Source organism: Felis catus, chromosome X (assembly GCF_018350175.1).
Source record: "Felis catus isolate Fca126 chromosome X, F.catus_Fca126_mat1.0, whole genome shotgun sequence".
Taxonomy (NCBI): Eukaryota; Metazoa; Chordata; class Mammalia; order Carnivora; family Felidae; genus Felis; species Felis catus.
The window spans coordinates 66,059,057-66,072,466 of NC_058386.1; the positions used below are offsets into that span (position 1 = coordinate 66,059,057).

General features: G+C 36.1%; 1 protein-coding gene across 5 annotated transcripts in view; it reads right to left on the reverse strand.

Annotated features, from left to right (window-relative positions):
• The window catches only part of BRWD3 (bromodomain and WD repeat domain containing 3), a 238,400-nt gene that overhangs the window by 155,565 nt on the left and 69,425 nt on the right, over window positions 1-13,410 (reverse strand). For all 5 annotated transcript variants that reach the window (XM_045051272.1, XM_045051273.1, XM_011291814.4 and 2 more), the window contains exons 8-11: window positions 12,128-12,349; window positions 7,885-7,985; window positions 7,291-7,361; window positions 6,261-6,361 (exon numbers count right to left, since the gene is read on the reverse strand). In XM_045051272.1, the coding sequence (XP_044907207.1) occupies window positions 6,261-6,361; window positions 7,291-7,361; window positions 7,885-7,985; window positions 12,128-12,349 (495 nt within the window). The remainder of the gene's footprint in view (window positions 1-6,260; window positions 6,362-7,290; window positions 7,362-7,884; window positions 7,986-12,127; window positions 12,350-13,410) is intronic.

The following is a 13,410-nucleotide window of genomic DNA, read 5'->3' on the forward strand; positions in this document are numbered from 1 at the left end:
GAACAAATCAGGAGTCTATAGATGCTGGCAAGGATGTGGAGAACCGGGAACCCTCTTGCACTGTTGGTGGGAATGCAAACTTGTGCAGCCGCTCTGGAAAACAGTGTGGAGGTTCCTCAAAAAATTAAAAATAGATCTCCCCTATGACCCAGCAATAGCACTGCTAGGAATTTACCCAAGGGCTACAGGAGTGCTGATGCATAGGGGCACTTGTACCCCAATGTTTATAGCAGCACTCTCAACAATAGCCAAATTATGGAAAGAGCCTCAATGTCCATCAACTGATGAATGGATAAAGAAATTGTGGTTTATATATACAATGGAATACTACTTGGCAATGAGAAAGAATGAAATATGGCTTTTTATACCAATGTGGATGGGACTGGAGAGTATTATGCTAAGTGAAATAAGTCATACAGAGAAAGACAGATACCATACATTTTCACTCATAGTTGGATCCTGAGAAACTTAACCGAAGAGCAGCGGGGAGGGTAAGGGGGGGGAAAGTTACAGAGAGGGAAGGAGACAAACCATAAGAGACTCTTAAATACTGAGTGCTACTGAGGGGTGATGGGGGGTGGGCGAGAGGAAAGTGGGTGATGGGCATTGAGGAGGGCACCTGTTGGGATGAGCACTGGGTGTTGTATGGAAACCAATTTGACAATAAATTTTATATAAAATTAAAAAAACAACAAAATAATAAAAAACACTACAGTGATGAAAACAGTATGGTACTGGCACAAAAATGGACATATAGAACAATGAACAGAATGTAAAACCAAGAAATAAACCCACAAGTATATGGTGAATTAATCTTTTAAAAGCAGGAAAGTATCCAACAGGAAAAAGACAGCCTGTAAAACAAATGGAGTTGGTAAAACTGGATGGCAATATGCAAAAAAGAAACTGTAAAAGGAAGAAACTATACCAATTTCTTACATCATACACAAAAATAAATTCAAAATGGATTAAAGACCTAAATGTGAGACCTAAAACCTTAAAAATCCTAGAGGATTACACAGCCATTAACCTCTTTGTGACATTGGCCATGGCAACCACCTTCTTGTATGTCTCCTGAGGCAAGGGAGACAAAAGCAAAACAAACTATTGGTACTCCATAAAATAAAAAGCTTCTGCACAGTGAAGGAAACCATCAACAAAACTAAAAGGGAACCTATGAAATGGGAGAAGATATTTGCAAATGACATCTCTGATAAAAGTTTAGTATCCAAAATACATAAGGAACTTATAAAACTCAACATCCAAAAAAACCCAAATATTCCAGTTAATAAATGAGCACAAGGCATCAACAGACATTTTTGCCAAAGAAGACATTTTCCAAAGAAGACAAACAGATTGCCCACAGACACATGAAAACATGTTCATCATCATTTACCATTAGGCAAATGCATATTAAAACTACAACGAGATATCATCTCACACCTGTTCTAATGGCTAAAAACAACAACACAAGAAACGTCAAGAATTGGTAAGGATGTGGAGAAAAAGGAACACTCTTACACTGTTGGTGGGGATGCAAACTGGTGCAGCTACTGTGGGGAACAATATGGAGATTCCTCATAACCTTAACAATAGGGGCACCTGGGCGGCTTAGCCAGTTTCAGTTCAGGTCAGCTCTCAAGGTTTGTGAGTTTGAATCCCATGTCTGGCTCCATGCTGACAGCTCAGAGCCTGTTTGGGATCCTCTCTCTCCCCCTCTCCTGCTCTCTTTCTCAAAATAAATAAACTTTACAAAACTTTAAAAATAGAACTCTCCTATGATCCAATTGCACTACTGGGTAATTACCCAAAGAATACAAAAACACTCATTCAAAGGGTTACATGAACTCATGTTCATGGCAGCAGTTTGACAATAGCCAAGATATGGAAGCAGCCCACATGTCCATAAATTAATGAATGGACAAATAAGAAGGGGCATATATATATACAATGGAATATTATTCAGTTATAAAAAAATGAAATCTTGCTATTTGCAATGACATGAATGAAGCTAGAGAGTATAATGCTGCAACAATATGAATGGAGCTATAAAGTATAATGCTAAGTGAAATAAGTCAGTCAGAGAAAGACAAATACCATATAATTTCACTCATCTTTGAAATTTAGTAAGCAAAAAAAAAAAAAAAAAGCAAAGGGAAAAAAGAGAGAGAGACAAATCAAGAAACAGACTCTTACTTACACAGAACAAACAGATGGTTACCAGATAGGTTTTGGGGGGATGGATTAAATAGGTAATGGGGATTAAGGAGTATACTTGTGATGATCACTGGGTGATGTATGGAATTGTTGAATCACTATATTGTACAGCTGAAGTAATGTAACACTTTGTTAAGTAACTGAAATTTAAACCTTAAAAAAAACTTAATTAAAAAATAAATAAATCTTGGGGTGCTTGGGTAGCTCAGTTGGTTAAACGTCTGTCTGTTGATTTCAGCTCAGGTCATGATCTCGTGGTTTGTGAGATATGAGTCCCACATCAGGCTCTGTGCTGACAGCATGAAGCTTAACTGGGATTCTCTCTCTCCCACTGTCTCTGCCCCTCCCCTACTTGTGGCCATGTGCTCTCTTTTTCTCACAAAATAAATGGATAAACTTTTTTTTAAAAAAAGATAAGCATTTAATAAATAACTTGTTTTGTGCATCCCTATACTAATTATTATATAATTAATTTTACTAATTTTTTCTTTTAATCTTCCTATTAGCTTTATATGTAGTTAATCCCCTACCTTTAATATATATATGCCTTTATCAGTGTCATATTTTACTTTCACGTGATTTCTCATTACTAGTTAATTCCTTTTCTTTTCAGCTGAAATTCTCTTTCATATTTCTTATGAGGCTGGTTTATTGGTTTAGTTTTTGCTTGTCTGGAAAACTCTTTATCTCCCCTTTAATTCTTTTTTTTTTTTTTAATTTTTTTTTTCAACGTTTTTATTTATTTTTGGGACAGAGAGAGACAGAGCATGAACGGGGGAGGGGCAGAGAGAGGGGGAGACACAGAATCGGAAATAGGCTCCAGGCTCCGAGCCATCAGCCCAGAGCCTGACGCGGGGCTCGAACTCACGGACCGCGAGATCGTGACCTGGCTGAAGTCGGACGCTTAACCGACTGCGCCACCCAGGCGCCCCACTCTCCCCTTTAATTCTTAATAACATTACCAGGTAGAGAATTATTGGTTAGATGTTTTTTTTTCCCCTTTCAGTATCTTGAATATACCACCCCACTCACTTCTGCCCTACAATGTTTTTGTTGAAAAATCCGCTGATGGTCTTATGGGGTGCCCTTATATGCAACAAGTTGTTTTCATCTTGCTTCTTTTAAGATTCTCTTTAACTTTTAACATTTTAATTTGAATGCTTTTTCTTACTTGGAACTCTGTGGGCTTCCTGGAACTGATTGTCTGTTTCCTTCCCTAGATTAGGAAAATTTTCAGCCATTATTTCTTAAAATAAGTTTTCTACCCTTTTATCTCTGTCTGACCTTTTAGGACCCCCTATAATGCAGATTTTATTCTCATAGTCTCCTATGTCCCTTAAACTATCTTAATTTTTTGAATTTTCTTTTCCTTTCACTGTTCTCAGTTATTTCTGGTACCCTGTCTTGCAAGTCACTCATCCATTCTATTTTGTCTAGTCTGTTGTTGAACCTCTTAGCATATTTACCACTTTAGCTATTGTATTCTTCAGCTTTGTGACTTCTCTTTGTTACTTTATGGTTTAATATCTCTTTGTTGAAGTTTTCACTATGTTCATCCATTCTTCTCCTGAGTTTGTTGAGCATATTTATGACCATTACTTTGAATTCTTCATCAGGTAGATTACTTATATCCATTTCATTAAGGGCTTTTTCTAATGTCTTCTCTTGTTCTTGCATCTGAACATATACGTTGTCTCCTCAATTTGCCTGACTCCATGTTTGTTTCTATGTATTACATAAGATAGCTACCTCTCCTCCTTTTAAAATTTTTTATTATAGTTGACACACTATTGTATATTAATTTCAGGTGTACAACATAGTGATTTGACAGGTTTATGCATTATACTATGTTCACCACAAGTGTTGCTACCATCTGTCACCGTACAATACTATTACAATATGATTGACTATATTCCCTATGCTGTACTTTTTACCCCCATGACTTATTCATTCCATAAGTAGAAACCTGTATCTCCCACTCCCCTTCACCCATTTTGCCAATTATCTCACTTCCCTCCCCTCTGGCAATCACACATTTTTTTCTATCTATGGGTCTCTTTCTGCTTTTTAATTTTTTAGGTTCCACATATAAATGAAATTGTATAGTATGACCTTGCATTGGAAATAAACCTTACCAATTCAACCATACCCTGGCTTTTGGTTATCTATAAGTAGCACAATTTGTTCTTCAAAGGTCCCAGTTGTTGAGGATATGCCAAGACCTGTCATTGTTCCAAAGGGAGGGATCTCAGACAGTGCCTAGTTTCAGGCTAATTGTAAGCCAGATTGTCAGGCAGTATCTTTTAAGATATGCAAATAATAGTCTTTGAGTCCACAATCGTAAACACTGCTGACTTCCAGACCAGTTCCAGAGGTGTCCCCTAGGTAAAGTTGCAAAAACCATAGCTTTAGACGTGCGTATAATCTCCTTTCTGTGAGGTATCAGCGAGCTATGATGGGGCCAAGTGAGGGCACTAATATGGTAAATTCCTACTCATGTTCCCTGAGAGCTCTTCTGCAGCCTCTGGTTGTATGACATGCCCCAGGACAAGAAAATAGGCCTTTTTCACATCAAGACTGCGGGTGAGTTTCAGTCTTCTGTTTGTACAGTGCCCTGGGAATGCTAACTCCCAAACACTGTCTCTAATTGCTTCAAACCCATGGAGTACAGGGGTGCCTGGGTAGCTCACTTAAGCCTCTGACTCTTGATCTTTAGCTCAGGTCGTAATCTCACAGTTTGTGAGATCAAGCCCTGCATCAGGCTCTGTGCTGACAACATGGAGCCTGCTTGGGATTCTCTCTTTCCCTCCCTCTCTCTCTGCCCCTCCCCCACTTGTGCTTGTTCTCTTTCTGAAAATAAATAAATACACTTTAGAAAACGAAAAAAACATGAGGTCCAAAAATGCAATACCCCCCGGGGCCACAAGAGCCAGGTGCTCAAGGGGGTATCTCCTGTGTGGGCTGCACATCCCTGCCCAGGCAGGTTTTGAATGTGGTATGGGGTGGGGTACTCAGCCTACCTGGCTGTGGTGGGATAGGCCACAGCTGCAGTGTGCATGGGCAAGGTGCTCCCATTGAAGCTAGTAGACTTAAAGACATAAAGGAGGGGTTCAACAATGGCATCCATCTGCACCAGGACCAACAAGGCAGGAGAATTCAAAACTGGTACCCACCTCTATCCCAGGAGAGAGTCCCAACGGGTTCTTGCCTCTCCAGCAGATGCTTTAAGATTAGCAAATGAGTCTCCTTTACATAGGGTCTAGGTGCCTTGCAAACTGTTGCTTTTGAGCTGGGTCCCAGGGCTAGTGAATCTGTATAAGAGCCTTTAGGGGTGGATTTTTCATTCCCTACGGTTCTCCTAGAAGTAAGCCCCACTGGTTTTCAAGGCTAGATGCTTTGGGGGCTCATTTCTCCAGTGCAGGTCCCAAGGGTTGGATTGCCTGATGTGGGACACAGACACCTTGCTCCTCAAGAATAAGCTCCATATTATGAGATCAGTCCCAACTGTGGATTTCTGCCCTGGGGTGGGGCTTTTTGCAAGAACACGTCTCTACCCCTCCTACCCATCTTGATGTGGGCCTTTTATCTTTTGTTGTAGAGGCACTGTTTAGCTAGATTTCAGGTCCTTTTCAGAGGGAACTGTCCCATTACAGCTGTAGTTTTGTTGTGTTCTTTGGAGGAGGTGATTTCAGGATCCTTCTATGCCACCATCTTTCAATATGTCTTTTAATAAGTATGTAGATTTTAAAGTAACAAATAGCTTATACAATTAACTAAATACAGCAGGATAAAAGAAGATTTTCATAAACTATTACTATAATATGTTTTTCTTTTCCTATACAGTCAAACAGAACTCATTTTAAATACTGGGGCCATACTAAATCCAGAATTTCACACTTATCTTCATTATTAGAGATGTCTTACCATACAGATTTTAGCACCTGTATATTAAATTAAGGTACAAATTAGAAAAGAATAAAATCAATTTTCCACAGGTGTTACATAAGAAAGCAACACATTTAAGTTTTTCATTTTGTTCTTACCGTATGTGATTCTAATTCAGCAATTTTCTCAGGGATCTCAGAACCCAAATAATATATTCTAATCACATGGTCAGTGCTACCTGTTGTAATGAACATACCACCTGGAGGATTAAAAAACAAACAAGCAAACATTGTACCAAGGAACTTTAAAAACCTTCCAACTGCCTTCTCAATTATATGCTCCTGATATTAGTAAGAGGGCTTCAAGAAATACGTTATCTTCTCACCATTAACGATATCTCAGAGAAAAATAAGTATAATTCAAGAGAAATAAGGGAAGTATTTAAAGGACAACTATACATACCACTCACCCAACAAAAGTCCACCAACTATACACTAAATACAGGCCCTTGAATAATAAACATTAAATATCAGGGCCTTGAGGAACTCATTTCTTTGTATTTTATGTGAAAACATAATGCTCCAAAATTGTTTATAAAATGACCTATAGCTACAATTGTCTTTACAGGGCTATAGAGGTGGAATGTAAAAACTCAACCACTTTTGGGATGATGAATAAATTCTAGAGACAGATGGTGGTAGTGTATCCAAAACAAAGTGAATATACTCAATGCCACAAAACCGTACACTTAAAAATGGTTATTAAAATAGTAAAGTTTATGTTATATTTTACCACAGTAAAAGAAAAGGTGAACTAGCATAGTAATAGAAAAGCACTGTTTATATACTGCAGAAGTGTCTTCTATATGGAGCCACAGTACATTTTTTCTGAAATGTCAGGGCAGGATTTTAGTGTTGAACTGTGTGTGTAGCAGGGGTATACTTTTTACTAACTAAATTCTGAATTATATAAAAACATATAAGCAAATAATAAAAACACTCCAAAGCTATTACATGTGTTAATTCAAAGTCCACAAACGTCCCTCTATAGTATCATATGGTTCACATTTTTTATTATGTTTCCATTAACAAACATACATTTTGTCTCCACAAAATTGAAAAATATTATCTTTTACAACTGGATTATTTAATATTTTGGGTACTCAAAACTTTGAATTTTTACACATACCAGAACTGAAAGATGAACAAGATATCTGAACTCCAGGTCTAGATCTCTCAGTAAATTTCACTGGGCGATCTCTAAGAGAAAAGGAAGATATTTTTATTTTCCATCATGTTCATTTAACATGCAAGAATCTTTGCACACTGGTGGATATCTACAGATTTAACATCAATATTATAAAACACACATTTGAAGTAGTCAATAAGTTCTATTCCCATCATTCAGGTTAAAAATGCACTTAAACTTCAAATATACTTTAAGATACCAGAATTATTATCATAGCTTTGCAAAGAAATTGCCAAGTAACTTACTACCACAAAGAGAAGTTCAAAGTCTTCTTATCAGAGTAATAAATGAAACAAACACTCTGCAAAAATTTTGTGTATAAGTTAAATAGTCTCTCCAACATTGGTTTCATAAAAATTCGATTCTAGAATCTCTAACATCTAATTGAAGTAGGTACAGATGTGTATATATACACACATGCACACATAGACTTACATACTTAAATAAACCAACTATTAACAACGTCTCAAGATAACAAAGAAAACGAGACATGCTTGATTTTGCACAAAACTCCTAACCCAATTCTAAACTTACCTAAACTTCATTGTTTTTACATGCCATTGCCAGAAACAGATTGTTCCATCAGCACCAGTAGAAGTGAGGTATCTGGTTGTGCCTTTAGTTGATGGACAAAACTAAAAAGAAAATTCTAATTCAAATAGAAAGCTTTCATGTTCAAACTTATTTTAAACACAGCATCTTCTAAAATTAAAATCACTTTAATAGATATACCTTAAATAAATTCAATTAAGAATTTCACATTCAAGATATCAGTTATTTAAATTTCCTAGATTAATGAATACCTTGCAAAAATTTACAATATCAAGAAATAGTAGAAAAAAGTCATCAAATTTAGGATAAAATATATTAGCTTAAAAACAATTATTTTCAGGGGTGCCTGGATGCTTCAGTCAGTAGAGCATGCAACTCTTGATCTCAGGGCGAGTTCAAGCTCCATATTGAATGTAGAGATTACTTTAAAAAAATAAAATTTTAAAAAATAAATAAATAATTATTTTAAAATTACTGAACATCACAGTTTAAGATTATTTCATTACTTTTAATGGAGAAAAATATTACAAGGTGATTACTAGTAAGGCATTATAAGTCTACTAAGTATATACTTATATAGCAAAAAATTATGGAATTTTTATAGCTCATATGAATACGGCATCAGAAATCAATCTAAAATCAATGATTAGGAAGTTGTATCTAAATATTTTGGTCTTATCATTTTATTTTAAACTCCAACTGCAATAATGTATGATATAAATGTTGTCCTAAAAGGATGCCTGAGATACAGAAAAAAGTTGGAAATCAAACCAGGGTCTCTGCATGCCATGAGTTTTAAAAATCCCAAGTACAGGGGCGCCTGGGTGTCTCAGTCGGTTAAGCGTCTGACTTCAGCTCAGGTCACGATCTCACGGTCCGTGAGTTTGAGCCCCGCGTCGGGCTCTGGGCTGATGATGGCTCAGAGCCTGGAGCCTGCTTCTGATTCTGTGTCTCCCTCTCTCTCTGACCCTCCTCCCCCGTTCATGCTCTGTCTCTCTCTGTCTCAAAAATAAATAAACATTAAATTTTTTTTTAAAAATCCCAAATACAGATAAATCAACACCACTAAGATGAATATTAAGGATCTGAATAAATTTTGACCTCAAATCTAAAGAAAATGATCATTATAGATATTAGAATTAATTTATCTAGTTTCTTGACAGGAAACACAGAACTTCTACCAAAACTAGAGAATTTAAATCAAACAAAGATTATCAATTAATGTTATCCATTAACAGTTGATATACAGTAAAGAACCAGTACTCAGGTATCATGCCTATATTTTCCTTTCTGAGATAAAGAAGCTTGCAATTGAAAATGTAATCCACAATTTACAGCAGGAGTCTGCAAATTACAACACACATGCCAAATCCAACTTGCTGTCTGTTACTGTACATAAAGCTTTATTGGACAAAGTCACCTTACACTGGCTATAGCTGCTTTTGGCCTGCAGAGTTAAGTAGGTGTGACAGAGACCATACGGTCTGCAAAACCTAAAATATCTACTATCAGATCCATGAATTTGCTGATCTCTGATACACGCAAATAAGACAAGTAAATATAAAAGAGTATAATTTTATTAAGTTTGAAAAAAACACTAAAACTTTTATTATCACCATTATATTTAAATACATTCATCAATCACAAAGGTGGACCTGGCCTATTAATGTTCCCTAATTGGATTGTTTTTAAATAATAAATCATGTTAGAGATTATACAAATAAGATATGTACACTTCTGAATATAAATTAATACATCATTATTAAAGTAAATTTAGTAAATATAGAGAAACAATAAAAGCTACTTATAATCCCACCACCCAGGGGCACCTGGGTGGCTCAGTCGGTTAAGCGTCTGACTTCAGCTCAGGTCATGATCGCACAGTCTGAGTTTGAGCCCCGCACTGGGCTCTGTGCTGACAGCTTAGAGCCTGGAGCCTGCTTCGGATTCTGAGTCTCCCTTTCTCTGCCCCTCCCCCTGCTTGCATTCTGTCTGTCTTTCAAAATAAAATAAAGACATAAGTTTTTTTTAAAAATAATCCCACCACCCAGAGGCAACCTCTATTAATATCATATCATTTTATATCTGTTTTGTTTAAAAAAAGTCTGAAAGGAAAATACACCATGATGTTAATGGAGACAGTCAATTAGCAAAGAGTAAGTATAGTATATAGAATTCACACTAAATGGTACTGATTACTATGGAAAAAAATAAAATTAAGGGGAGATAAAGAGTGCTGGTTCAGGGAACAATTTACAATTTTAGAGTGGTAAAGTGGTTAGAGAAAGTCCCTGAGAAAGAGAAATTTACACACAAAGTGCGAAGAAAGTGAAGGAATAAGCCATGTGACTAAGGAAGAGCATTCCGTTCCAGAGACATGAAACAGAGCAAAGGCAGAATTGGAGGCAGAGTGGTCTAACAAAGCAGAGTGCATAGCAGCAGCTAAAGCAGAATGAGAACAGAAAACTAGTAGAAGATGAGGTCAAAGAGAGCAAGGGGCTGAGAATGTAGGCCTTACAATGTGGGTAATTGTAAAGACTTCAACTTTAACACTGAGTTTGGAACTACTGAGGGTTCTGAGTACCAGTGACGTGATTTAACTTCCATTTTAAAATCACACAGCCTGCTATGGCAGAGGTTAGACTGGGGCAAGAAAGAGGGAAGGGAAGAAGCAGGAAGATCAGTTGGAAATGTGCTTCAATAATCTGGGTCATAGATAACTATTTGAAATGTAATAAAAATGATAAAGATCATGATAATTTGTCAGATTCTGGATTTATTCTGAGGGTAGAGCCAAAATTATATGCTAACAAGTTAGATATGAGATATAAAAGAGACCAAAAAAAAGTCAGGAATGACTACTCTGAGCAATTGGAAGGATAAAATAGCCATTTGTTTACTTGAAAAAAGTTTTAGGAAAAGCAGATTTAAGAAAGGAAAATAGAAGTTCAATTTTGAGTATGCTGAGTTTGAGATTCATGAAATTCATGTGATGATACAAAATGGGTAGCTGAATATACAAGTATGGAACTAAGAGAAAGGTCCCAAGATGAAAATATAAGTTTGAAAATCATCAGCCTACAGATGAAATCCAAAACTACGAGACTTAATGAGATCACTAAAGGAAAGAATGTGATAGAGATCCATCAATCTTTAGGGAGCTCCTACATGTAAACAGAGTAAGATAGAAATTAGAAAATCAACCTATGAGGAAGCCAAGGAGTATCATAAACATTTTTCAATATCAGTGGCCATTTTTTTTAGTTATATGAGAGTATTTCTGAATTCCAGAAATAATCTGGCAGATACGATGGTAGGAACACAAGTAACTAATAAACTCCTAAAACAGAAGACATAAAATAATTTCAACTGATTAAAAGTTTGATATACAATTTTTAAAATCCAATATACATTAAACCTAATTCTTGCTAGCTCCTCATAAACAGGTGATATTTTATTTAACTAACACACAAAAATTGACTGACATACTTTTTAGTGACTTAAGAACAAGGAAAAGTAAATGGGAGTAATTATCTCATCCACAAAATGGTCTCCTTGACCAAAGTGTAAAACACAGTTTCAGAGGGATTCCTCTATTTTGCTTTCAACACAAAGAAGATGACAAATTCAGCTTAGTTTTCTTAAATAAAAGTCTTTTGGGGGCTATCCAGGACTTTCACTACCAACATTTAGTAAAAACGCTCTATGAATAAGAATTTAAAAGAAGTCAATGTATTTTATGTCAAATATCAAGTTGAAATAAGAAATCACTGTAACTAAGAATAAAATTTCTTTAACATCAAACCACACACACACACACACACACACACACACAATCTGACTGACAAACATCTTGCATTAAATATTAACACAAAGTATGCCAATATTCAAGTTAGAACCTGTTTATAACCTAACAGGTATTAGTGTTGCTTCCTTATGGCATTTATAAGTCTTCTCCCTTCTTCACAAATACTAGTAAGATAAATAAGATGTTTTACACTGCATTTGAAAAATCTTTTCAATGAGGTTTTAATTATCTCTGAAGGGAATAAATTTATATAAAACAGGAACTTTAAAAAAATACCAGAGCAGAGTAGGGACAAAGCTCTTAGAGATCAATATTTTTCTGTTGCCATTCTTTATAAATATCCACACAATATAACAAAAACTGAGAGAATTCCCACCCTCATTATATATGCTAGAGATATCTTTTCATTTTTCTTACCTGTATGGAAGTAATAGAAGCTGAATGTCCCTGAAGGACTGCAACTGGTGCACAAGTTCGAAGACACCACACCCTTACAACCTTATCACAGCTGCCTGCAGCAATAAGAGTGTTTTCATAGTTAACAGCCATGTCCGAAATTTCAGCAGAGTGCCCTCGAAGTGTAGCAAGGAGGCGTCCATCATCTGTTGCCCAAATTTTCACCAAACAGTCATCTGAACCCTATAGTAATACAAAAGGACAGAAGATTTACAATGTAGCGAAAATTTGCAATCCCCCACCCCAGAAAAAAAGCCAAATGACAAAGGCAGGATTTTTATTAAATTACTTCTGAGCCTTCACTTTCTAATCTCTTTGTCCATATAATATGGATCCAGTAAGAAATAGAACTGATGTCCAAATGACGGCAATGACAAAGCACTGTCCAAACGGACAATGGCATTTGTGAAGAACTCCTCAAAACTACCAATCTTAACAACTCAAAATATTTTTAACTCACTTTTAAGGGATGTGGTATTAAATGCATCTGCATTATTTCTTTCCTTACACCTGATGGCCTTTTATCATAATTGAATATTTTTCCTATAGATACTTAAAAATTTAAGTCTACATGCATTTCTTTTTTTTTTAATTTATTTATTTTTGAGACAGAGAGAGACAGAGCATGAACGGGGGAGGGGCAGAGAGAGAGGGAGACACAGAATCTGAAGCAGGCTCCAGGCTCTGAGCCATCAGCCCAGAGCCCGACGTGGGGCTCAAACTCACAAACCGCGAGATCGTGACCTGAGTCAAAGTCAGACGCTTAACCGACTGAGCCACCCAGGCGCCCCAGTCTACATGCATTTCTTAGTAAATATGAGTCTTTGTTAACAATCTCTGCTGAAAATATTATGTTGCACTTCCTATTGAGAATTTCAAAAGAGCTTTAAAAATACTAAAATCAATTCTAATCTAATGTGGTAAATAAGCTATTTAGTAGTTATGTTTATAAAAAGATGGCAATTGTCATTCTCATCATGATCATCAACATCCAAATACTTAAACGATGCATTTGGAGTTATGAAATGTCAATGGAAGAGTCTTTAATGAACTCCAAGGAGTCATAATTTCTCAAATGCAAACTACTTCATTTACTGTATCATAGAAATTTAAAAAGAAAATTATGCCACTAACTACACTTCTATGTTAACTTACTACTAAAGCAATGACACTAAACCCTTTCTTAGAAATATTAGCGTGCTACAATTTTGTACTCAAAAACACACAATATGATCTGGTTAATA